Source organism: Pseudorca crassidens, chromosome 19, assembly GCF_039906515.1.
Source record: "Pseudorca crassidens isolate mPseCra1 chromosome 19, mPseCra1.hap1, whole genome shotgun sequence".
In the NCBI taxonomy this organism is placed as follows: domain Eukaryota; kingdom Metazoa; phylum Chordata; class Mammalia; order Artiodactyla; family Delphinidae; genus Pseudorca; species Pseudorca crassidens.
Window position 1 is genome coordinate 23,255,852 of NC_090314.1, and position 25,923 is coordinate 23,281,774.

A 25,923-nucleotide genomic window follows, 5' to 3' on the forward strand; every position below is an offset into this window, starting at 1 on the left:
TGGTGGCACAGTGGTTAAGAATCCACCTGCCAATGCAGGGGACACGGGTTCGTGCCCTGGTCTGGGAAGATCCCACATGCCGCGGAGCAACTAAGCCCGTGAGCCACAACTACTGAGCCTGCGCTCTAGAGCCCGTGAACCACATATACTGAACCCACGTGCTGCAACTACTGAAGCCCGCACGCCTAGAGCCTGTGCTCCACAACAAGAGAAGCCACCACAATGAGAAGCCCGCGCACCGCAATGAAGAGTAGCCCCCGCTCGCCACAACTAGAGAAAGCCCACCTGCAGCAACAAAGACCCAACGCAGCCAAAAAAATTTTAAAAATTAAAAAAAAGAAACTCTTCCTCATATTCATTAAAATCACTCCTCCCTCAATTTAAGCCCATTTCCTCTTAAATCTTTGAAATATAGGAAGACCAATTAATCAAAATCCCCAAGCAAAAACTATTCTTGTACTCAAAGATGGTAATCAAGCCATCCCTTAGCTTTTCCTTCTCTAGGCTAAAATCTTTCTATTTTTTTTTAAACGTATAACGATAAGGAATTTTTTTTAACTTTTTAATCATCTTTATTCCTCTCTTAAGTATGGGCGGACCAATATTGGATTCCACATGCCAGTATCTAACAGATGTTACGTCCCAGCCCTTATGGTTCATCTTTCTTATTTTACTTTTATTTAGTTATTTATTTATTTTTGCCACACAGCACAGCATGCGGGATCTTAGTTCCCCAACCAGGAATCGAACCCATGCCCCCAGCAGTGGAAGCACAGAGTCCTAACCACTGGACCACCAAGGGAATTCCCTGGTTCACCTTTCTATAATCAAATTCCACAGTCCCCAATATGGCATGTTAGCCCCCCAAAAGTTGTGAATTACCCTACAAACTTAATCACTTATTAGAATTAATGTGAAACCCCTTCTTCTTTTAACGCTCACCTTATTCCATTTTGTGATGACTCCCTTCACTCATCAACCTGGTTTGACGCTCCACTATTGAGGTAGATTTTAACAAATTCTAGGTATCTGAAGCACAACAGAAAAGCTTGAGAGGCTGGAGTGGGCATACCATTCATGTCAATCAAGGTCTCCAACCACGGTCAAGGCCTCTCCAAGGCCAAGTAGGCTCTGAGTACCTCCTCCTTCCACCTCGAAGATAAAGTGGCCTTGCAAAAGACAAGACCTTTAGCACCCACCTACTGAGCAAAGGCACCTTTTCTGTAGAACCCAACAAGGTATATTTATCTACAAAGAGACAAACCAGGTGCTTACAGCAGTGTAAAAACATGTTTTCCCTCTGAGTCTTACCAGAATGTATGCTTCAATGTCAGAAGCAGCTTTACAATCACCGATAAAATAGGGATAACAAAACCTACCCAACACAGGGTACTGTAGGTATCAAATAAAATGATACAAGGGAATAATTTTGTAAGGTACTGTACTACGTTAGGTGATGGTCTAGAACTAGGTTTCAGGAAGTCCTATAAATCTTCAAATTAACTTTGGATGGTTACTTGATGGTTTCAGGTGACATATACAGAATAGGCACCATGGGCTCAAGTTCATCAAACAAGAACAAAAACATGCCATCTAACTAGAAAGCTTATGGATTTTCTAATACTGCCAAGACTAATAAAGATGTTTTGACTAGTGGTTTGACCCTGGAGATCCACTTTAGCCACTGTCTAATGGTGCTGAGCTCTAGGTAAAGGACCAGGTCCAGTGAAGGAATTCAACAGTCTAGTGGAAGAGACAGACACTGCTGTGGAAGTCCAAATAAGGAAGAATAACTACCGGAGGAAGTCAGGGAAGGATTCACATATGAACTAAGTCTCCTGGGGATGAGCACTTTGCCTGTCAGAGAGGAGGGGGAACCACCAGGAAACGGCACAGTGTCCTAAAAGGATGTGGTATAACCAGGGACTGGAAAAATGAAGAGTTCAGGGAGGTTGGAGAGGAGAGAAATGGCTGGGAAAAGGAGAGGGAGATAAAATGAGTAACAGGTAGGATAGGGTCAAATTATGAAGGACTTTCCCAATCTAGCTAAGTAGGAAACAGAGAACAAATGGCACTCTGAAACGTTGCGAATGAAAAGATTAGATTTGGCCTTTAGGAACATAACTTTGGCAACAAGAATGAGAGGTTGGAGCAGAGAAGGATCTATGGTGCAGTGACAAAAGCACAATCAAGATTTGATAAGGCTTTGAATCAGAAGTTACAAACTCAAATTCCTGGAGGCAAAGTAGGTCAAAAGTGACATCTTCGTTGTGTAACATCTGGGAGAATGGTGATTATCTGTGATCTTGGAAGAATGCAGGCCCCGCCTAAAAGTCTTCACACATAAAATTTTAAGCCATTGGGCTGGTTAAACAAAATAGTTTTTGACCTATGATAAATTAAAGCAATACAGTGGGAATGAAGAAAAGACACACATCAAACAGTACGCCAATATAATCAAGAGGGTTTAGCAACCACAGATTTATCATATTTAGAGATGTGTGGCATAAAAAGAATGAAGAGGAAGATTTGGTAGATATAATTAACAGAGTTCAAACATACAGCAATACAAGCAGATAACAGATACTGGGTAGGGGAGATAATGACTTGTTATGTACGTGTTGAACTTAAGACAAACCTGGTAGGTTTGTGAAGTTGGACAAAGCTTGTCAAGATTTGTCAAGTTGGAAATAAGGATCTGAAGTTTGGGAGAGACAGCTGGGCTGGCAAAACATACTGAGGATGGCTGAATTCATGGACATATTTGAGATCCTTAGAGGAAAGGGCTGGGAAAAGAGTGAAAAGAAACCCAAGACAAAGCCCTGGAGCATCTCGACACTTATGGGATAATCAAAAGAAAATGAGAATAAATAATGGAAGGATACTCTGGAAACTCAGAAGAGACAAGGTGGCCACAAAGCCACAGAGAGAAGGCTGCTGGGGAAAAAAAAAGAATGGTTCAATACTGCCAAATGCTAGGCAGAGATTAAGTAAGATGGAGGCTGAAATCAGGACCAGAATACTGGGCCTGGAAATCAGGAGTTTACTTGTAATCTTCAGGAAAACAGGAATAGGGTAATGGGGGTAGAAGCCAAAATAACAAAGAGCTGCTAAGAGGATCCGAGTTGAGGAAGTACAGTGGAGGCTCGTGCTCATTCTACTCTTACTAAGGACCTACTATGTGCCAAGTACCATGGATATAATTCTAACAAAACAGGTGCTGCTTCTCAATCTAGTCCACGATCGAGGAGACACAGGATGCTCCTGAGTACTCATCCAGTCTTGGTGAGTAAGAAGAGATTTCATGGAAGAAGTGATTTTCAGACTCCAGCCAGTTAAGCCAGTTGGCCAGGTTAAGCTGGGGCAGGGTGTCTCAGAGAAGGCTTGCCTGCACAAAGGCCTGAAGTAGAGTGAACATGGACCACCTGGGGGTAATTGTAAGGCACAGGAAAGAGCAAACTTTAAAGAGGGTTACTGCCTGGTGCTGAGGCTGAAGATTTCAGAAGTTTAGAAGTGAAGAGCAGGAAGGAGATAGGGCGGCAGTCTGAACAGAATGAGGGGAGGGTCTTCATTAACACCTCAGAAACTCACTGGTAAGACAGTGCTTTCTACAATTCAGGAGTCAAAATTATTAAGCAGAAAAGCAAATATGTTTGCCCCTCTCTCTTCCTTTAACAATGGTTTAGTATGACTAAACCATTTCTCACAAAACACAGAAAGAATAGAGACTACAACAGCAAAAGATGGATAAAGCTGTAAACCTGTTTGATTTCTCTAAGGTTTATATAATAAACGGTCTTATTAGGTCCAAAACCACATCCAGATCCCAAAGGAAATGAAACTTTTCCCCTAACATCCCCTCCAAAGAGTTGAAGGACTTTCAGATACCCAACGTGATAACACGTTGTCTCACTTCTAAAGACTAAGGCTCTTCCCAGTTTCTGCATCAGCTCAGTCTAGCTCAAGACACTAAGAAAAAACAGTCTGGGGTTACCTGATTTTGCCTGTTTCAAAACATGGCCAGGGCAGAAAGCAAGCTGCCTCCGGTTCCTGCCGCTGCTGAGGTCCTTGGAGCCGGGTTCAGATGAGATCATCTCAGGAACCAACAGCAGCGGCTTTCAGGCAGTGAATGGTGCTGCCTGGGGACGTATCTTTGGTAAGCAAGATTGCAACAGAGCAGGCGGTTTACCCAGGGCAGTGCTGACTCACGCCAGGCAAAACTCATTTCCCAAACAACTCAGCCTGAGCCAACCGCAATCAACTGCAACCTAGAAAACAAGAGGCACCCCACTGATTTTTCTTTCAAATGGAAAGCTGATTACTGGGGGCAGGTGAACCTCGTTCCCCGGCTGCTGGTCACCCAGAAAAGTTCCAGTGGTCAGTCACCTTCTGAAATATCACCTGAAAACAGCCTGGGGCTCAGGACAGCACGATTACTGAAGGTAGCAGGTCCACGAGCTCTGGAGATTTCCCCAAGAGGCTGATAAAGAAGTCACTTTGCATTTGCAAATTAGAACATCTGGGTGAGAGGATGCCCAGTCATGGGGGGACCTGCCCAGTCATGGCTAGCTGGTCAAATCATTAGGGTGAATTCTGTCAGCTCTGACCAGGCTCACTGTTCTTTTTCCCCACCAGGCTTTCTCTGACCTTTCTGTTTCCTTAGACAACTCATGCTCTCTAATTAACACAGATACATAGGAGGGTTTTCTTTGTTTAATCAGCTGCCACATTCTCTATGCTAAAGCTAAGTTATCCACCATCACACCTACTAGATGTTTAAGGAACATAGGAGTCTGTGAAAATCACATTAACACTTACTTTTGAAAAATCCTTAAATTTATGTCAATTCTCATTTATTGGCCAGCTTATTAAAAAATTGATTCTAGGGCTTCCCTGGTGGCGCAGTGGTTGAGAATCTGCCTGCTAATGCAGGGGACACGGGTTCGAGCCCTGGTCTGGGAAGATCCCACATGCCGCGGAGCAACTAGGCCCGTGGGCCACAACTCCTGAGCCTGCGCGTCTGGAGCCTGTGCTCCGCAACAAGAGAGGCCGCAATAGTGAGAGGCCCGCGCACCGCGATGAAGAGTGGCCCCCGCTTGCCGCAACTGGAGAAAGCCCTCGCACAGAAACGAAGACCCAACACAGCCAAAAAAAAAAAAAAGAATTAATTTTTTTAAAAAAGTAACAAATGTTCAAGTACAATTGGTGTCTTTAAAAAAAAAAAAATCGATTCTAGAATGACTGGCTCATCAACAGCTATTAATTATTATTGAATTTGCCCTGACAGGCTAGAACTGACAATGGTGCTAGACAAAGAAAACAAAAGATTAAGTCCTTGCTTCCTCCGTGTTTTCATTCTACAAGAATGAAACTAAAGTTCATATCAGATCCTTCTGTTCCCTGCTCAAAATTTCCCATGGTTATCAGCTATTCCTTAGCATGGGCATTCAAGGCCACTACACCTAGCCTTGTTCATCCTGTCAGGTAGGTCTCTCAAGGCATCAACTCTGGATGTAGCTGCCAATCCAGCCTGTCATTCAATAAGTGTTAGGATTCGTTAAAATGTACATGCAGATTGTCAGAATGCGGGTTTAAAAACTATGCTATTTAATTCTATTCCTTTTCACGGGGCTAGTTTAAAAAAAAGTTATTTTATCCAATTCAATGCCCCTTAATTACATTATTCCAACAGGATAACCACACTGGCCTTTTAGAAGGTTTTATAAAATGTTCCCTCTTTTACTTCCTCCCCTTCAGTGTTTTCCTTTCCAGAAAATAGCTGTGTTTAAAGAAGTTTTCCTACAGTATGTGTTAATTAGTCTTTTTCAAATGATAAAAGCATCTTTAGAGCAGTTGATAACCATTATCTCACAGACCACACTTTAAAAAATATTTCTGTAGTTGATGATAAGTCACAAACATCCTAATATAGAGCAACTCTCAAGGTACATACAGTAGAGACAAATACGGAAACAAAAATAGAATACTGTTAAAAGCTTCTGACTCATTCTATATTAGTAAACTTTAAATGAGGAAGAGAAAATCCAGATGGTACTGTGCCCAGGAAGTAAATGTAAATGATGCAAAGTGCAACAGAAGCGTCAGAACTTCCTAATTCTGCTAAGATAAGCACCACTCAGCAGGTGAGGAGGGCAGGCTCAGATTATCGTCTCCCTCTGTGGGATTCTGTACAGTTCTGATCAGTTTCCCCTGAATATAACCATACTCCATCTGAGTTCCTTCTTTTAGCCAGGAAAGGCTGAGGATTACACGTGTAGAGCTCTAAAAAGATGCTAAACTTGAACTAATGGCTTCAGGCACTTGAGCTTTTATAAGGTTATATGAAAACTCCAAGAATATGAGACTGTATGAGAAATAAACAAAATAATTGTGGCTTTGTGCTTAAGTTCCTTCAATATATATATATTTTTTAATATATTATTTTAAAACTCAGACAAAGTTAATTCACACCCATAGCTATATAGACTTACTTTTTATGTGTGGTCACAAGAGATATTTAACATGTGTATGTGTGCATGTATGCTTTTGTGTACGAGTATGTATGTGTGTATGTATATATACACACACATCTTGCAAACACCATACCCACTGTTTTACTTGCACAGAAATATGCAATGCCGTTTATAGCCCATATTTGGTTTGTTTTCTGATATTTCTTAACATTTTAAACAACAAGCAGGTGTCAAAAGAAATTAAAATAGTCATTTCTTAGGATTCTGTAGTCTTCCAAATCCATAGAAAATTACCAAATCCATAGAAAAAGATATGGGAGGGAAGCACAATGGGAACAGATCAAGGAGGTATTTTAGCTTTACCAGTATTTGAATACATTTTACAACAAGCATATATTCAAATATTACTTGGTAATTTAAAATTCAGTTAAAGTTTTAAATGCTCTACTGTTTATAAACTACTTTAACCTTTTCCCCATCTCACTCTTTCCTCTCAACAGCCTCCTTTTACCTGCTTCCCCATTCCTAGCAACCTAAATAATACTGCACATTTCCTCTTTTTAACAAAATTAATCTTACTTATGTCCATATCCTTTTTCTTTCCCCCCACGTCCTTTTTATGATTGAGAAGACAGTGAACTGATAAATCCAAATTTCCAAGAACCAGTGGCTTTCTCACTTTGTTGATAATTAGAGACACTGCTAAATTCTAATCTTGGATGTTCAGGGATCTTATAATTTTTTTTTTTTTTAAACTAGAGTACCTACTCTTCAAAAAAGACAATGAATGTCAACCAAGTAGCTATCACCTAATAAATCACAGAAATTAGGCATGAAAAATGAAGTGAACTTTAGGATACTCGAGAATCAACTCTAGAGGTACTTAAGAATCAACAGTGGTGCTTATTGAAAAGGATCACTTCCCAACCCAGTCTCTCAGACACTCTGAATTAGCAGAAGTGGAAGGAGCCCCCAGAATCGGAAATTTTTTTTTTTTTTGCCGTACGCGGGCCTCTCACTGCTGTGGCCTCTCCCGTTGCAGAGCACAGGCTCCAGACGCGCAGGCTCAGCGGCCATGGCTCACTGGCCCAGCCGCTCCGCGGCATGTGGGATCTTCCCGGACCAGGGCAGTAACCCATGTCCCCTGCATCGGCAGGCGGACTCTCAACCACTGCGCAACCAGGGAAGCCCCTAGAATCGGAATTTTTAATAAGCATCTCCCTCTCCCAAGTGATTCTGATACAGAGAGGCCTTGGATCATGTTCTGGGAGACAGGTCATAGCTCTGATCTCTAAGCACTGTAAAATGAAAAGTTTTTGTTTGTTTGTTTTTTGGCTGTGTTGGGTCTGTGTTGCTGCACGCGGAGTTTCTCTAGTTGGGTCAAGTGGGGGCTACTCTTCGTTGCGGTGCGCGGGCTTCTCATTGTGGTGGCTTCTCTTGTTGCAGAGCACGGGCTCTAGGCACGCGGGCTTTAGTAGTTGTAGTGCATGGGCTCAGTACTTGTGGCTTGCGGGCTCTAGAGTGCAGGCTCAGTAGTTGTGGCGGGGGCTTAGTTGCTCCGCGGCATGTGGGATCTTCCCAGACCAGGGATCAAACCCGTGTCCCCTGAATTGGTAGGTGGATTCTTAATCACTGTGCCACCAGGGAAGTCCAAAATGAAAAGTTGGGGTTTTTTTCCCCGAAGACCATCAAACTGAACAGTAGTCTCACAGAGCAGGTGTTAGACATTAGTCCCCTCACCCACAAGAACCATCAAGAATATAACAATTGAACTATATTTATTCTGTTGACTGGACCATTATTTTCTTCAAGCCTCCAGAGGCAATTATCCTAACTACTTATCTTAAGGATTTTCGCTGCCACCCACAGTCCTGTTAGACTGAGACATTTTCACACCTGGGATGCAGTAGAAGGGGCTTAACAGAATTTTTATGACTGTGAAAATTGAAGTTCATTTGACTCAACAGAACAGTCAAATAGAACAAAGGAGAAAACCTCCGCAAAGGCACAGCTTGAAAGTAGAGGTTTCTGACTTCCTGATGAGGCAGTTTTGCCCAGAAATTCAAACCATGGGATGCTATATAGCTCATATGTCAAGAGTGCCTAAATGGCAACTTATCACCACAGCATCATCCACCGCAGGCTTACTGTAACATTTGGAAGCACAACCCTGCTGGATAAGATGGCCTCTCCTGGGAGACAGCAGCTGTTGCCATGGCGGGGATCATTCCATCTTGGGGCCAGAAGAACCCAGCAGTCCCTTTAATCTTTAACGAGCCACTTTAGTGTTCAGATATAGGAACCGGCACTGAATGAGGCTCAACCTGCTTCACAGCACTTTGTGGCAAAACCACCCCCGAGCTGCAGGAGGGCACACCAGCCAAGCCGGTCCCCGGAGCTGCAGTTACCAGAATCTGTTCTATAATATAATTTGGGCACTTTATTATCCACTGTGGCATAATACTTCATAGTGCACAAAGGTATCCAATAGCGGACTTCCCTGGTGGTGCAGATGGTTAAGAATCCGCCTGCCAATGCAGGGGACTTGGGTTTGAGCCCTGGTCCGGGAAGATCCCACATGCCGCGGAGCAACTAAGCCCGTGCGCCACAACTACTGAGCCTGCGCTCTAGAGTCCGCGTGCTGCAACTACTGAAGCCCATGAGCCTAGAGCCCATGCTCCGCAACAAGAGAAGCCACCGCAGTGAGAAGCCCACGTACTGCAACGAAGAGTAGCCCCCGCTCGCTGCAACTAGAGAAATCCCGCGTGCAGCAACGAAGACCCAAAGCAGCCAAAAAATAAAAAATAAAATTAATTAAAAAAACAAAACAAAAACAAACCAAAAAAAAAGAAGAAAGGTAGCCAACATCAAGGGTACTGCCTACCTCAGGCACAATGAAATACTAGATTAGTAAATGTCAGGAACTGAAAAAGTAACAAGCCCACTTTGAAGGAAAAGGAAGACTCCAAAGCTGACAGGACACAGCCTGATGACCTGATGACAAGATTGGGAGAAAGGAAGTCAGCGACGTGACTAAACTGCTATCTTGGGCAGTTCACTTTAGAAACCTGGCAACGGAAATCTTGGAACCATTCGACGGGTGTGATTTTCTATACAAAGCTATTTCTTCATTTTTCCCCCTGTGCTGCTAATACAGAAGAAGGGCAGGGAAAAGGCCCTTGTCATCAAACTCCATCACCTAAACAACTCCAAGAGCTTCATAATGAAGTAACTGGTAAGCTCATGTTCTATTCCCCAGTAGCCACCCTCTCAGAACAAAGATTCTGTAATTCAACTTTGAAGATTACCTTAATTCATAATTCTTATTTACTCTATAGCTCTAGATTTTTCTCTTCCCCAAATATACACACACATTCTCTCTCTCCCTCTCTCTCCCCCCTCCCTGCCCCCTTCTCTTTCTCTGTCTCTCCACCCTCATACTCATGCTCTGCCTCCAATAAGTCAAACTTCCTAAATTTTCACCCTGGTTTCCACTAAAAATGCCACAAGATTAAGTTACCTTCCTTCAGGTCCCCAAGTCTAGGGGGCCTTTGTTGACACGCGTTTCATCTTGATGGGTGATTTCTAGCCATGCAGATAAATTACCTTTTCACCTACAGTTAATCTTCAAACTGGCTTTTGTAGGCTATGGAAATAAAAGGGTAAGGCTGCACAGCTTGAATGTCCCATCAAGGTAATCAAAGTAGTGGAAGAGGCAGAGAAGACAGAAGGAGAGATATCAAAATAAAAACTGCGCTGTGCATTTAAGGAGCACTTAAGAAAACACTCCATCTGACTAAGCAGCCAATGAGTAGACAAATACCCAAAGGACTATACATTCTCTAAAGATTACTGTGCTCACAGTTCTTGCTTCCCTCAAGGCTTGCAAGAGATCACATCATAAAGTTAGACTTGCATTATTCATAATAGAGTGGATAGATAGATCCCAACACCCAGAATTCTAAGGATTTACCTGCAAATAAAGGCATAACCTTATTTCAACCCAAACGCATGTAACTAGGAATAAAATACATATTGTTTGGGTCTTTCAATGGTATCTCTCTCATCCCTTTTACAATAGAACAAAAAAGGGTTAGAGAAAGGAACCCAAAGTTTTGTTGCAGGCATTAAACACTTAAAAAAGAATCACAGGGAAAAATGCCCACAATATATTATCCATTAAAAAAAAAAAAAAGCAGTACAGAACAGCAGGTGGAGAATACAGAATAGCAGGTGGAGAACACACACACACACACACACACACACACATAGCACACACAGAACATATACATACATATGTATATATACAGAGAGAGATACAAAACATATAGTCAAAAAGTCTAGAACCACTTAACAGTGTTACTTTTGGTACGGGTGGAGGTTTACTTTCTGCTTTATATATACACCTTTGTGCTATTTTAGTATTTAAATGAGGAGTATAAGCTAATTAACATTACCAGAAATAAAGTACCTAAGATCACCTGACAAAGAAAATGAAACAGAACAATTTGAACAAGTTCTTAGGGCCATTCTGAGCCAAATTTTCAGCATATTTAAGGCTATATTCACTGAGGCAAACATAAGAATCAACCAGAATTCAGTGTTGGGACAGCATTGTTGGTTCGTTTTTCATCATTCTGAGCCAGAAGCGGTACTGTGCTATGTCCTGCCAGGTTAGGGGGAGACTGAGTCTCGTGCTCATGTCCTCACTTCCCCCTGGTTAGTCCTGGTTAGTCTTCTCTCTCTCAGGGACACCAGGGCAGGGGAGTAAAAAGCAGGTCAACAGACCACTGAACACTGTAGAGAGAAAGAGCCACATGAAGGGCTAACCACGACTCAAAAATCTTGCTCTTTGTCAGTCAAGTCAGTTTTACAAGTAGTCTGATGAACTTAAAAAACAGATATGCTACTTATTAGAAAAGTTAAAAAAGGGGGACAATACCAAATGCTGATGAGGATGCAGAGAAACTGGATCTCATACACTGCTGGTGGGACAGACTGTAAAATGGTACAGGGCTTGGGAAAACAGTTTGGTGGTTTCTTTAAGAAACTAAAGATACACATACTGTAAGACTGAGCAATTGCATTCCTGGGCACTTAACCCAGAGAAATTAAAACTTGTATCTACACAAATACCTGTACATAAATGTTCATAATGGCTTTATCTGTAACAGCCCCAAACTGAAAACAACCAAAATGCCCTACAATAGGTAAATGGTTAAAAAACTGTGATACAGACACTTCCCTGGTGCCACAGTGGTTAAGACTCTGCACTACCAATGCAGGGGGCCTGGGTTCGATCCCTGGTCAGGGAACTAGATCCCACATGCATGCAACAACTAAGAGTTTGCATGCCACAACTAAGGAGCCCGTGAGCTGCAACTAAGGAGCCTGCCTGTCTCAACAAAGACCCAGCACAACCTAATTAATTAATTAAATAATTAATTAAATTTAAAAACCTGTGATACATCCAAGGCATAGAAAACAAACTTATAGTTAACAAAGGGGAAAGGGGATGGGGGAGAGATAAATTAGGAGTTCGGGATTAGCAGATACAAACTACAAAGTATAAAATAGATAAACAACAGGTCCTACTGTATAGTACAAGAAACTATACTAAAGACTTCCTTGGTGGCATAGTGGTTAAGAATCCGCCTGCCAATGCAGGGGACACAGGTTCAAGCCCTGGTCCGGGAAGATCCTACATGCCGTGGAGCAACTAAGCGCGTGTGCCACAACTACTGAGCCTGTGCTCTAGAGCCCTCGAGCCACAACTACTGAGCCCGCGTGCCACAACTACTGAAGCCCACGCACCTAGAGCCCGTGCTCTGCAACAAGAGAAGCCACTGCAATGAGAAGCCTGCGCACCGCAACGAAGAGTAGCCCCTGCTTGCTGCAACTAGAGAAAGCCTGCCCGCAGCAATGAACACCCAATGCAGCCAAAAATTAATTAATTAATTAATTTTGAAGAAAAGAAACTATATTCAATATCTTGCCATGAACAATAATGGAAAAGACTATGAAAAAGTATATATACGAATCACTTTACTGTACACTAGGAACTAATACAACATTGTAAATCAACTATACTTCAATTAAAAAAACAACTGTGATACATCCATCCATACTATTTATTCTATTTAGTAATAAAAAGCATTATTAAATACATTACTAAATACATCTTGGATGGAGGGCATCATGCTAAGTGAAAAATGCCAACCTCAGAAGGCCACATATTGTTATGATTCTATTTCCATAACATTTCAAAAAGGACAAAATTATACAGATAGAGAACAGATTACTGGTTGACAAGGATTGGTTGGGGGGAAAGGGATGTATGTGACAATAAATGTGCAATTACAATTACTCATTCAACTGTCCAACCACTATGGAGAATTAAGGAAGGTGAATTGTTTGTAAGGCAAAGCACATTTCATATTATTCTGCCATCCCTACTATGCCAGAAAAAAAAAAAAAAGATTGTTTAAGCATGAGTCCGTTGCTGGCTCAACCACCTAAAATACATTTCAGGCATTACCTGTGCCCCATCTCTACCGGTGTTTTTATCTGAGCTTCCCCAGGGCTGCGAGCAATGAGCCAGGAGGCAGCAGAAGTAACCCATGCAGAGTGAACTCTCACTGCAATTTAAGCTCAGCATTCAGCCCAAAGTGTCCTGCTTGAAATCAAAAGCATCTGAAAACTGCAGCGATCAGACACATAAATTGTGAAAGATGTGGTTACTGGCGTGGGGCACCTCACATGTGACATGTTTCCTACTACAAACAGTTTTTCCTACAAAAGTCTCAGTAGCAGTCTCCAAATGTGAGGGAAAGGTTAGTGGAAAAAATTTAAATGATGCTTCCTCTGTGTTTCTCCCAGCCAGGGCTCACATGTACTGAAAGCAGGTCACATGTCTCAAGCACAAAGTTTTAGTTTCTATACTCATCCGGGCTTCTTACTGAAAGTGGTCTACCACCATTTATTCCAGTATCACTTACAACACGAGGACCCTCGGGCCACCAACATCTACAGTATCCTACACAAGGGTCAATTTACTGGTAAGGCCTATTGAAAAACAGAAAGACACTCCAAAAAAAAAATTTTTTTTTTAACAGAAAACCCACCAATAAATTCTCCTCTAACCCAATGCTTCAGCTGTTTAGCCAAATGTGCTTTTGAGGGTGACTGGTTGATATATCAAATACAATTACAATTTTAAAACATGGAATAAACTATAAAACAATCCTTCAGGACTTCCCTGGTGGCGCAGTGGTTAAGAATCCGCCTGCCAAGGCAGGGGACACAGGTTCCATCCCTGGTCTGGGAAGATCCCATATGCTGCGAAGCAGCTAAGCCCGTGTGCTGCAACTACTGAGCCCATGCACCTACAGCCCATACTCCGCAACAAGAGAAGCCACCACAATGAGAAGCCCGCGCACCATAAGGAAGAGTAGACCCCGCTTGCCACAACTAGAGAAAGCCCACAGGCAGCAACAAAGACCTAATGCAGCCAAAAATTTAAAAGACAAAAAAAAAAAATCCTTCAGTGCTAATGGAATTAAAACTAGTAAAGGAATAACAAAGACTGCTAATAACATTCTAAAATCACCTTCCACACAAGGAGGCCCATGTATAAAAGGATAATTTTAAGCCCACGTTCTATGAAATAGAACCTATTTCTAAAGACTTACTCTGATAAGTAATCATAATTAGATGAGCTGATGGAGTGAGAGGCAGCTGGGGTCTGGTGGTTGGGAGCAGGTCTTTCCAGCCAGACTACTTGGGTTCAAACACTGTGTGGCCCTAGGCACATTTTCAACTTCTCTGTGCCGCATTTCCTGATCTGCGGAACACAGATACTGGTGCCTACATTTCGCAGAATTGTTGGGAGGGGTTAAATGAGTTCATATAACAAAATCCTTGGCACACAAAAAGCACACAATAACTACCGATAATTTTTATACAGGTAAAATAGGGTATAAAGAGAAGTACCATAAGGTTATAATGACCAAAGTCCTCTGTAGCCTGGCACACATGCTATTCTACTGAACAGTACCTAAGAAAGCAAGGCCCAGTCTCATCACACAGCCTCCCCACCCCTCCCTACCCCAGTTAGACAGATGGAGTTTGGGGGCTTCCCTGGTGGCGCAGGACCAGGGCCCGAACCCGCGTCCCCTGCATTGGCAGGCGGATTCTGCAATGCAGAATCCGCCTGCCAATGCAGGGGACGCGGGTTCGGGCCCTGGTCTGGGAGGATCCCGCATGCCCGCGGAGCAACTGGGCCTGTGCACCACAACTACTGAGCCTGTGCTCTGGAGCCGCGAGCCACAACTACTGAAGCCCGTGCTCCGCGGCGAGAGAGGCCACCGCAATAGGAAGCCCGCGCACCGCAATGAAGAGTAGCCCCTGCTCGCCTCAACTAGAGAGGGCCCACATGCAGCAACAAACACCCAACGCAGCCATAAATAAATAATTAATTTTAAAAAAAAAAAGAAAGAAAGAAAGATGGAGTTTGTTCTAGAGATGCTTAAAGAAAAAAGGCTTGACTTTACCTAGAACCTCTCTCCCATTTCTAGGTTTCCCAACTATTCAGCAACAACCATAGACATTTTGGAATCAGAAACATAAATTGTGTCCAAAAGTGTTAAACAATGCTTGTCCAAAGGCCCCAATACAGCTAATAGTTTAGACAGCTGTGCTAGGAGCCATAGAAGCTGCATTTTCTAACTAGTATTGCTTCTGAACAATTGAAACTTTCTCCAGAGCAAAGTCCAGACACAGGAAGCAGTGTTCCCCGCAAACATCCAAACAGTTTCATTATTGTTTAACCACCAAAATAAAAATAACAGCTCCAATAATCTATCAAGTTTGACATTTCATCCAACCAAGCAATTAAACCAGGACACAATGCATGCATGGAGAGATTTTTTTTCCCCTGCTCCAAATCAACACTCATTTTGACATTATAGCCACACAAACTAGTAATGCTTGTTCCTAGATTACTTACAAAAGGCTTCTAAAAACCAAACACGCTGAAGTGTCTCAAAGAAACGGCACACCGTCAAATTTTATTTTGTCTCCCACCTTTAAGCATCTTTATTAACTGTAAGTAAAGTTACAGACCAAGTACTTGGAAACTCCCTTCTAATATTTAGTCAAAGGAGGTAAATACCCTCCTGATACAGGCACAAAATGCAAGGTCTATCAATATATTCTTAAATATATTAAAGGTAAGTATCCTCACCTCATCCTCAAGTATTAAAATCGTGGTTCTGATCTAGCAAATCACCAACTGACAGAACTTCTCTCTCCAAGTAGGGAGTTCTCAGTTGGTTGCCTCAATTACAGGTAGCCTAAGGAAGAAAATCAAGGACCTTTGATATCAAGTTCCTAAGACGTCCTCAGAACCACCTATAATAGAACAATGCTATTCAAAGTGTGCAGTCGCACACCCTCCATGGACATCCATGTCAAGGTAAAAAAAAATTCATAGTAGGTATGAACTGTGCATCCAAGTGCATGACTTCCTGGTAATTCATTTTTCTTGTACTTTACAAAAATATTAGTTGGCAATAGACTGAAAAAGCACTTTACAAAGCTGGTCCTTCACCAGTTTCAGAAACACTAACTTTTTGTACAGTTGAATGCCAATTGTGTCACTTATTGTTCTGAAGGAATCAAAGCACCCTTGCCCTATCCTACAGCTTCTGATTTGAGGGCAATCAGAGAAACCAATAAGGAGGTACACCACGGTGTAACCTCATGGAAAGAGTACCCAATTAGACTCAAAAGACCTCACTGCTGGTCTGCAAGATCCAACTATCTTGGAGACGCTGGGTGAATTGGAGACTTTTTACTTCCCTGTGCCTTGAATTCCTCCTCTGCAGAATAAAAGCAGCCCCCTAACATCAGCATTTCTCAATATTATCATTTTTTTTTAATGTGTGGTTCCTTCTGACAGTATTACTTTCTCCAAGTGTGGTCTGCAGATAAGCTACATCAGAATCCCCAGCTTCATTCCCAAACACCCAGATTCTATAGGTCTGGGCTAGCAACCAGGAAACTGCAGTTTTTTACAAGCACCCGGGAGACTCTGATACACATGAAAATTTGAGATCTACTGCAATAATAATCTTAGTAATGCCTCTAGGGATTAAAGAAAAGGTCACAATTTGTGTGTAAACCCCAATAAAGAAATTATTTTAGGTAAAAAGTCACATTTTTAAATTTTTTAAAGTATTTTTAAAATACTTAGTATTTTTAAATCAGTATTTTTAAATCAGTATATTAAATCAGTATATTAAAACTTAAAGAAAACATTTCAATATGCTTTTATAATATTAGTAATATGTAACAACAAATTTCAATTTTTCCCCATTTAAAAAAATGATGTTTGGTTGGGAAGACCAAATGTGTATTAAAATACATGTAAACATTTACATGCTATGGCATCAAGAACTGCTTTTTTTTTTTTTTAATTACTTTATTTATTTTTGGCTGCATTGGGTTTTCGTTGCTGCGCGCGGGCTTTCCCTAGTTGCGGCCAGCGGGGGCTACTCTTCGTTGCAGTGCACGGGCTTCTCATTGCGGTGGCTTCTCTTGTTGCGGAGCACCGGCTCTAGGCACGTGGGCTTCAGTAGTTGTGGCACACAGGCTCAGTAGTTGGGGCTCGTGGGCTCTAGATCGCAGGCTCAGTAGTTGCGGTGCACGGGCTTTGTTGCTTTGCAGCATGTGGGATCTTCCTGGACCAGGGCTTGAACCCATGTCCCCTGCATTGACAGGCGGATTCTTAACCACTGCGCCACCAGGGAAGTCCAAGAATTGCTTTCTTGACATGATATTCAGAACTCTTGAATTTTGTACCAGTCCCTCCCAAAGAAAACTAGTGGCTTATTTTTATGTTTGTACTGTTTCTGAAAAGAGTTGAGGAGAAAGATTTCAAGCGGCTATTTGTGAGCGTTTCCACAAATAACAGTGCAGGTGTGGATAGCCAGTATCTCAAACACCAAATTAGATGTAACTGTCAACATATTTTCACTTTTAATATTAGTTTTGGTAGTACAGAAGACATGGTGATATGCTACATTAAAAAGGTTAATCAAATAAATAAAATTTAGGAATCTGACGAAGATCATCTGGAGGTGAAACTGCAAAACTATCATATGTATGTCCCCCATTAATTGGTTGGTTCACTGTCACTATTCCTCAAGCAGCCGGTCTGCAACTATGTCAACAGTCCAAACAGTTGGGAAACACTGAACTAGATCAATGGGCGTGGGGGTGATGACTCAGAATCACCTGGAGTGCTGCGTCCAACCATATGGTAAGGGTGGTAGGGAAGGTGGAGTGCCCTCTGTCAAGCTCTCTGGGAACATTTGACCCCTTTCCCCACCAGCTCTGCAGCAAACACTGGCTAAGGTAAACTTCAGCTCTGACACAGAATGACTATGCAGGTACTTCCATCAGCATATGACAAATGACCAAGAATGGCACCTGAATCTAGTCATGCCCAAAAGGTAAAAAGAGAGGTAGACAGAAGTGAGAGAACCGGAAGGCCTAAGAATTTTCCACTGCGGACTGGGCAAGTCCTAGGCCCTGCAGCTATTCCTTCCTACCCCACACCCTGGCACAAAACTTTAACACCAAACTGCTCCTCTTCACCTCCATAAAATCCAAACTGCCCAAACCATGGCTACTGGTCTGCAAAATCAATTCCAAGACAATTCCGCCCTCTTCCTGAGAACCATCCTTTACTAAGGATTCCTCAAACCGGCTGAACTTCGGCTGACCCACTCCCTCTAAAGTCCTGGAAAACACTCCACCCTCTTTCCCCAAATCAGAACGCTCCTTTTGTCTAGGATTTTGGAATAAAGGCTCATGCTCTAGTGGATCTTCTTCCACGCCATGAAGATAATAATTGAGCATGATCAAGAGGAGGTATAATTCATTGGCTATGGACCCACTGACTCAAGACTTAGGAAAAGGTTGTAAAGTCAACAGAAGAAGATGAGGCATGGTTATTTCTCAAGCAGATATCTTAATCATTATGAAAGTTGAAAGGGGGTAGGGGGAATTCACAGAAATTGCTGGAGGGAAAACAAGCTTTCCTATAGCATAAAAGATATTGATTCCATCACATTCCATGCATGTGATCAGAAATAAGAGTGGAAAGATTTTTCCAAGTAAATGAAAAGGGTAAAACAAGAAGGGGCGGGGTGGGAGAGGAGGCTGCTCTATTTACTTAAGAAAAGCTTTTTTTCCAAGTCTTTTAACATAACCCAGCAGTTTCAAATAAACAATGATGCTGATTACTAACGAATTACATTACCACTCAGAGGCCAGCAGAGGCTCCAATTGGCCTAACTTCCTGTAAATTTCAGGATGACTAGGCAGCATTTCTTCAAAGTGGATCAAGGCAGTTAAAATGTTTCAGCAAATCAGACTCTGGCTCCAAGCAGTCTGATTGGATCGGCTGTCCCTAGGAGACCTGACCACTCCACAACCCAGAGATAATGAAACATTAAAATTGCATATAATAATTATAATATAATTGCATATAATAATTATATGCAATTCTAGAAAAGGCGTGTGAATGTTAAACTAGGAGATGCAGGCTAAACCTATAGCATTGGAGGGGGCAGCTTTCAAAAGTCAAGTGACACTAGCTCAACAAAAATTGTGTAAAGTTCAAATTCAGCACATGGGTGGTAGCTGCTGAAAAAGGCTGCTGAGAGAGCCAGAAGGTTTTGCTTATCTTTTTACAGGAGAGGACAATGGAGAAATTACCAGACCAAGGTCACTTTCCCTTAAAAAAAAAAAAAAAAAGGTTAGCAGGCTTAACAGATAAAAAAAAAAACCTTCATAGGTCATAACTCCATGAAATCAGCAGCCTGGTGAGAATCTCTCCAAGAATCCTGTAAGAAATTAAGTGTGGATTAGAGTAATTAAGTGTAAAGTCTCCTTGAGAGTGACTTCTGTTCCTGAAGACTAGAGCCATTTCTGTGAAACGCATCATAGAAAAATTGTGAAGAGGATTTGCCAGGCATCACAGCCTTTCCACTTTCACATCAAGGTCTGCAAGCACTATGATCTAAAGAAGAACACAGCAGTGATTTGGGGAGGGAATTAAATAATACAGCTTATTTCAGAAAACCACTCCATTCTCTAGCCTTTGCAAAAGTTCTCATGCTCTCGTAATGGTAATATACTTAGGAGTTTCCAAAAATTACACACATTTCCTCAAAAGAGATATAGGAAAAAATATAATCACAGGGTAAAGGCCAAACACTGTCTCTTCTGAATGCTTCAACAGCCAATTATACATTGATTCTATAGAGAGAAAGAGACTATTACAGGAAAGTTAAGTAAGACATGTTAAAAAATGTACCCTCGGGCCTAAGTCTGTTCAACTGACAGTAAAATCACCCCCTCAAAAAAGCAGTTTTATGCAAAATCTAGTATTTTAATTTCCCAGCTTCCAAGAGAAATATATAAGGAGCAGAAATTAAACTAATTATGTCAGCAGCACAGTGAACAAAACTTTAATTGTATTTCACACTAGACATTTGCAGAACAATACAAAGGCCCTTAAGGGTAGAAACTTCTTTAGAATATAAATGATTCCCAATCAATATGACAAAAATTAGTTCATTTGGGCAATAAACAGATTCACGGTTTACATGGAAAAATTCAGCCAACATCCTAATTCAATATAAAAAATTAACGCAGAGTATAAGAAACAAATCTCTAAAATGGCTTTAAATCACTCCATGATTTACATATGTTGGATCATTAATAGGTCCTTTAAGCCAGTATTGTACTAATCAGCTTTTTTAGCATCCTGCCCACAAAAGAGCCTATTCATTTAGCTGGGAGACAGGTGTTAGCAACCAGCAACCTCTTTTAGCCTCAAGTTCCAGGGGCCTGGTCTGCGAATTACTACGGTCACGATTGGCAAGTCGAAAGGAAGGGCAGTTTAAAAGAGGGAAAGGGAGGAGAGAGGGAAAGAGAAACAAAAGAGCCCGAGAGGGGGGAAAGGAAGATGAGGAAAGAAAGGGCCGTCAGGTGCTACTTAGTGGGGCCACCCTCCAAGCCTGGTAGCCTGAGCTGAGCTCCCAGGCTACCGCGCAGATACTTGAGGCAGAATTTGGATAATGTCATTATTCCCGCAGACAGTAATTCTGGATATATGCCTACACTCCACTCATTCTAAAAAAATATTTTTTCCAGTGTCTATGACTCATTCCTCTTTCCCATATTCTCTAGTTCTTAACTTCAGTCCTCACTCTTTCATGCATTTTCTAAAAGAGCTGACCGAGTAGATATTCCTGGAAAGAGATAGAGAGAAGGCCAGATTTAGAAAGACATCTTAAGCCTACAGAATAAAAATCCTATGAGAAAGTGGGAGAAGAGAACGTTCACTGAGTTCCGTACAATGTACAAAGAAGAGATTTTCTCTCTTTTCGTCCACAGAACAATGCTACCAGGTATGATTTTCATCTTGCAGATGAAGAAAATGAAGCCCACAGAGGTTAAGTAACATGTCTAAAGTAGCACAGCCAGGTGGTGGAGGAGCTGGGACTCAAAACCAGGTTTGTCTATTTCCTAAATTGTTACACTTTTCCCAAGTTTAATTCGTTAACTAACATATTCAATGCCCTGATTCTGCTTTAACTCAGAGGGTTCTGTATTTCAGCAATTTTTTTCCATCCATGAACTCAGCAAAAGACCTGTGACTAAATTTTATTGCCTATTAAGCATCCATTATTTCCAATAAGCGTTTCAGCTATGTAGAAATGAAACATCTGGCAGGTTGGCTTTATTTTAAAATCCTACATACAGAGAATTCCCAGGCAGCTCTCCTATCCAACACTGATCCGAACTAGACTTGACTACCCATTCAGACCTCCAGTGGTTTCCACATTATCATTCATTTTGTCCACTCAGGAAATAAAGGAAGCTACTTTCGCCAACCCTCCCTCATGACTCCAGGCAGATAATACAGCAGAGGGGGCCTCTCTGTAAAGTAATTTACATAAAAGTTATAAAAGCTCTTTGCTATCTGTCATGACTAGGAAATGGGCTATTCTAGCAAATCAAACATCCTGAATAACATAATAATGCTTTTAAAGGGACTACCAATTTATAAATAATTTCAAAGCAATGCAACAGTGGCTCCTAAACCTGGCTGCAGATCAAAATCACTTGGGGAGCTTTTTGGAAGTAGATGCCCAGAGTGGTTTTTAAAATGTAGATTCTCGGCATTTCCCTGGTGGCCAAGTGGTTAAGAATTCGCCTGCCAATGCAGGGAACATGGGTTCGATCCCTGGTCCGGGAAGACTCCACATGCCGTGCAGCAACTAAGCCCGTGAGCCGCAACTACTGAGCCTGTGCTCTAGGGCCCGCAAGCCACAACTACTGCGCCCGCATGCCTAGAGCCCGTGCTCGGCAACAAGAGAAGCCACCGAAATGAGAAGACCGTGCACCGCAACGAAGAGTAGCCCCCGCTTACCGCAACTAGAGAAAGCCCGCACGCAGCAACGAAGACCCAATGCAGCCAAAAATAAATTAATTAACTAAAATAAAATAAAATGTGGATTCTCAGTCATCACTTACCCACTCAAAAAAAATCTCCAGGAGGTGGAACTGGGAAATCTGTATTTTTAAAGAACCTCAGTGACTCAGTTGGAAACTGCTAGGTACCTAATCTTTTAAGGAGTGGCTGGCTTTGGAGAACTCCTTGCAATAAAACTCACTAAAAAGACTAAAGCTGCACTGAATACAATGTGACCTTCTTTTTATGATTCAGGAGACTTCAGGATCTCCCAATGCCTCTGGTTCATCATTCACTACTAGTCACTAATCACTGTACTGGCAAAACCAGAAAGGAATGAAAGGTTAAGAAGACTTCATATTGGTAAAAAGCTGGAAAAACCAGCTTTTGTTTTCCTATCAGATTTTTAAAGAGCTGGTTTCCCCCAGAAGAAACTCAGATTTTATGCTTGCCTCGAAAAAGGAAAATGTTTAAAAACAGGCAGATTCTCTTAACTGCTCCAATTCAGAACGTTAACAGGCCCAAATGTGTCAAAAATGTGGAATATTCAACCTGAACTACATAAAGCAGAGAAACTTCATGACAGTCTTAACGAAGATAAATGAGGATAATGGGTTTAAGCTAAGAATGGCATCATAGGATTAGATAAAACCACTGTCCTGACCATGGCAACTGATAAATCCTGGAAACTGGGAGAGCTGAGGTCTTTCAACACATAAGGCCGATGATTCCTACCTATCTAGGATGGCTTTCATGTGAGATATAACAGGATATCCTATTAAGAGCCCAACTAGTTTTAGGATTTTAAAACTCCAAATAATATAGTCACAAAACAAGAAAGTGACCACACCACCTCCCTATTGAAGCAATGGGAAGTTGTGTGTTTGGATATGAAAAGACTGCCCTTCAAATAGCCAGAATCTTTCTTACATAAACATCAGTCACTACTACCAATAAACAGTAACCAAACAAAAATAATAACCAGTAACATTACCAAACAATAATGATGAGGCAGCTCGCCCCGTGAGACCTCAGCAACAGCAATTTAAACTATGCATTCTCATTAAACTCTAAATTATAACTCAGCTCTGTATTGCAGGGGTTATGAGATTCAAGGGGCAGACGTTAAATCTTTCCTCCCAAAACATAAACACTATAGCCAGTACAAGTTTAATATAAAAGTCTCTAATCTACCTTTAAAACAACAGCAGTAATAAAGAATAAAAAACTATTTTAAGAATAAAAAATTACGGTGGAATTAGTCCCGTTAACACTCCTTAGGTTTATGTAGGTGTTTTCAGAAAGTTCTAGGCACAACACTCTTACAGATGGGTGTGACTGTATTAAACATCACAATGGACATGTAATTAGGGAAGAAACTGTGCCCTTTTCTGTTATTGTTGCCATTTGTTTTGTCTTTTAAAATGCTGGTTACTGAATATGCTTTTCCCACTGCTATTTTAAGAGGCCTTAAAGAGGCATTCTTATTAGAGGGTGCTAAGCAGAGTTATTATCAACTGGCTTGGCCATGAGAAAGTTTTGAAAACAAATTAATTTCTAACCTCTTTGAGAACAGCTCTCTTTTAATGCAGGTCATTTTAGCAATTGGTTAAATTAAGTCAATTTAGAAGATTTACAATCCCCGATCCCAATGTAAACAGTTGGGATAACAGCTGTCTTCCTGATCAATATGAAAGTTTTTAGTGGGCTGATCTTCCAAACTAAATAGACATTAAAATGTGTGTGTGTGTCCTAGATTACATGGAAATTTGCTTCATGCACAATCAAGTTATCTGTTAGCCCTGCCACATCAAGCTGCAACTGTCATATACAATTTTCAAACTTAAGAAAATAACACTTCTAAATAAACTGTAATTTATGACTTGTACTCTGAAGTCCAGAATTATTAGGAAATATGCCATGATGTTTCAGAAATGCTTGCCATCATCTATTTCCTTGAACGTGAAAAAGAATGCAATCAGGAAAAAACGATAAAGACGTTGTCAAACCTGAAATCCCGTGAACTAGCTCCCAACCCTAGAATTCTGTACACAAACTCAGCCCAGCACCATGTCCCCTGCCTACTCCCATTCCTAGAAAAAGGTTCCAATAAGTGGCAGCCTTGGCCACACTTCAGTAACTTGAACTGTTACCAGGAAAACCACAACTGCTCCCCAAACAGTTGCACCAACAGGGGTGACAGGAAGTCTCTGTCCTCCAAACCACCTGTAACAGGGATGGGCAAGGAACTTACTTTCTGAGAAGGCCACATGCACCTGGGGATGTTTGTTCATTACGTTAACAGTGGCCTTTAGCCAGGGTGCAAAGTGGCAGTTGTGGGTAAAGCCCTATTTCCAAGCTAACAATAATTCTTCCCTGGGGTAGACAGGGAGGAGCATGGTACACTCTTCCTTGATTACACAAGCAGCTTTTTCTCCTAGAACAAATGACAGACCAACAAAAAAGGAGAAAATATGCTGCTGTTTCTATCTTCTGCCAGCCTGAAATCAAGCTCTGAGCAGACGTCTGCGACGCTCTGGTTCCCCAGGTCTAGCATACTTCCCCAAGCCTAGTCAAATGTTTCATGGGCAGCCAGCTGCACAGAGGCCCCATGTCCCTCTCCGTCTTAGCCACTGGCGACCTCACACACATCACCTCAAATGAACAGAGGACAACTCCCAAAAGAGAGAACAGTGGACCCTGGGCGGGGCGGAGGTGGGGGGGAAAGGAAAACCACATCCCCAAACTTCTCCATCAAGCCTCCAAACTCCAGCCTCCACCTTCCTCCAGCACGCCCGCAGGGCTCCTGCACTAGGAAGCTGGGTCAAGCTAGTTCCTTAAAATGCAGACGCAGGCCGCCGCCTACCTGACTCGGTTTCCTATGCTGTAAAGCGGTATCTTTCCCCCCACGAGCCAACTGAACGTGCCGATCTGTAGGGCGTTTGGAAATATTTGAGAACACACGTCTCCCGTTACTGCCCCCACAGGTGAAATGCCTCCTTTGAGGGGACTTTTAATGGGACAGGTGCGGGCTACCTTGAATGCGCAGACTTCCAGCGAGGCAGGGCGTCCCCCATCCCCTGTAGGCAGGGAGAGTCTCAGGCCGCGCCCCGCACAGAGGAGGCGCCCCCGGACAACAGCCTGGCGAGACCCGAGGCCGAGCAGCGCCCCCGACTCCGGCCTCCCCCGGGACCCCACCCCAGGCCCGGCGCTCGCGGAGCCAAGCGCCGCCGCCGCCGCCTCCTCCTCACCTGCCGCGGCCGCCTGCCCCGCCCGCACCTGAGAGGGGAGGGGTGGGGAGGGGCCGGATCCGGGCCGCGGACGCCTCAGGCAGGGGGGCTGCGGGCTGAGCCGCGCCGGCGTCTCCGGGGCTGAGGGGCACCCGGGGGCGGTCGCGACATCCTCACAGCCGGCCCCAGGAAGTAGGCCCCCCCCACCCATCCCCGGCCTCCCGGCCCGGTCGCTCCCGCCCCTCGCGCGGCCCCGCTCCCGGCGCGGCCCCGCCCCCCCTCGGGAGCGCGCCTCCGCTCCTGCTGCTCCTGAGCCACCATAGAGACGGGGGAGCCGCGCGGCGGGCTAGAGCGCGGCCGCCGCGCGCGTCCCCTGGCGGAGCCCAGCCGCGGGAGGCGGAGACCTCCGAGTCTGAGACCGGGCCAGGCGTCGGTACCCTGGTGTGAGGGCGTCCGCGGCTCCTCGTTGCCTTGGTTACCGAACTCTGCACGAGGTGCTGAAGGGTCCAGATCCGTGGTGCAGATTGGTGACACTGAGCGAGTCCCATAACATCTCAGAACTCGTTTCAAAATAAAAGTTTAAAAGTTGCCTCACTTTCATATCCCATTGTTCCTCACAACAGTGGCTCTCAGCAGGTGATGGTCCCCAAAATTACCATGAAAGAAG

General features: G+C 42.9%; 1 protein-coding gene across 12 annotated transcripts in view; it reads right to left on the bottom strand.

Annotated features, from left to right (window-relative positions):
• RFFL (ring finger and FYVE like domain containing E3 ubiquitin protein ligase) overlaps positions 1–25,479 on the bottom strand; it is a 67,727-nt gene extending 42,248 nt beyond the window's left edge. For 3 of the 12 annotated variants that reach the window (XM_067714391.1, XM_067714392.1, XM_067714390.1), the window contains exon 1: positions 3,995–4,151. Coding sequence is in view for 4 of the 12 variants with exons in the window: in XM_067714397.1 (XP_067570498.1) it covers positions 25,278–25,467 (190 nt within the window). In the remaining 8 variants the exon portion in view is untranslated. Of the gene's footprint in view, positions 1–3,994; positions 4,284–9,993; positions 10,397–25,062; positions 25,213–25,277 lie in introns of those variants that run through there. The other 9 variants (XM_067714397.1, XM_067714388.1, XM_067714387.1 and 6 more) reach the window with 9 other exon arrangements.
• Positions 25,480–25,923: the final 444 nt, after the last annotated feature.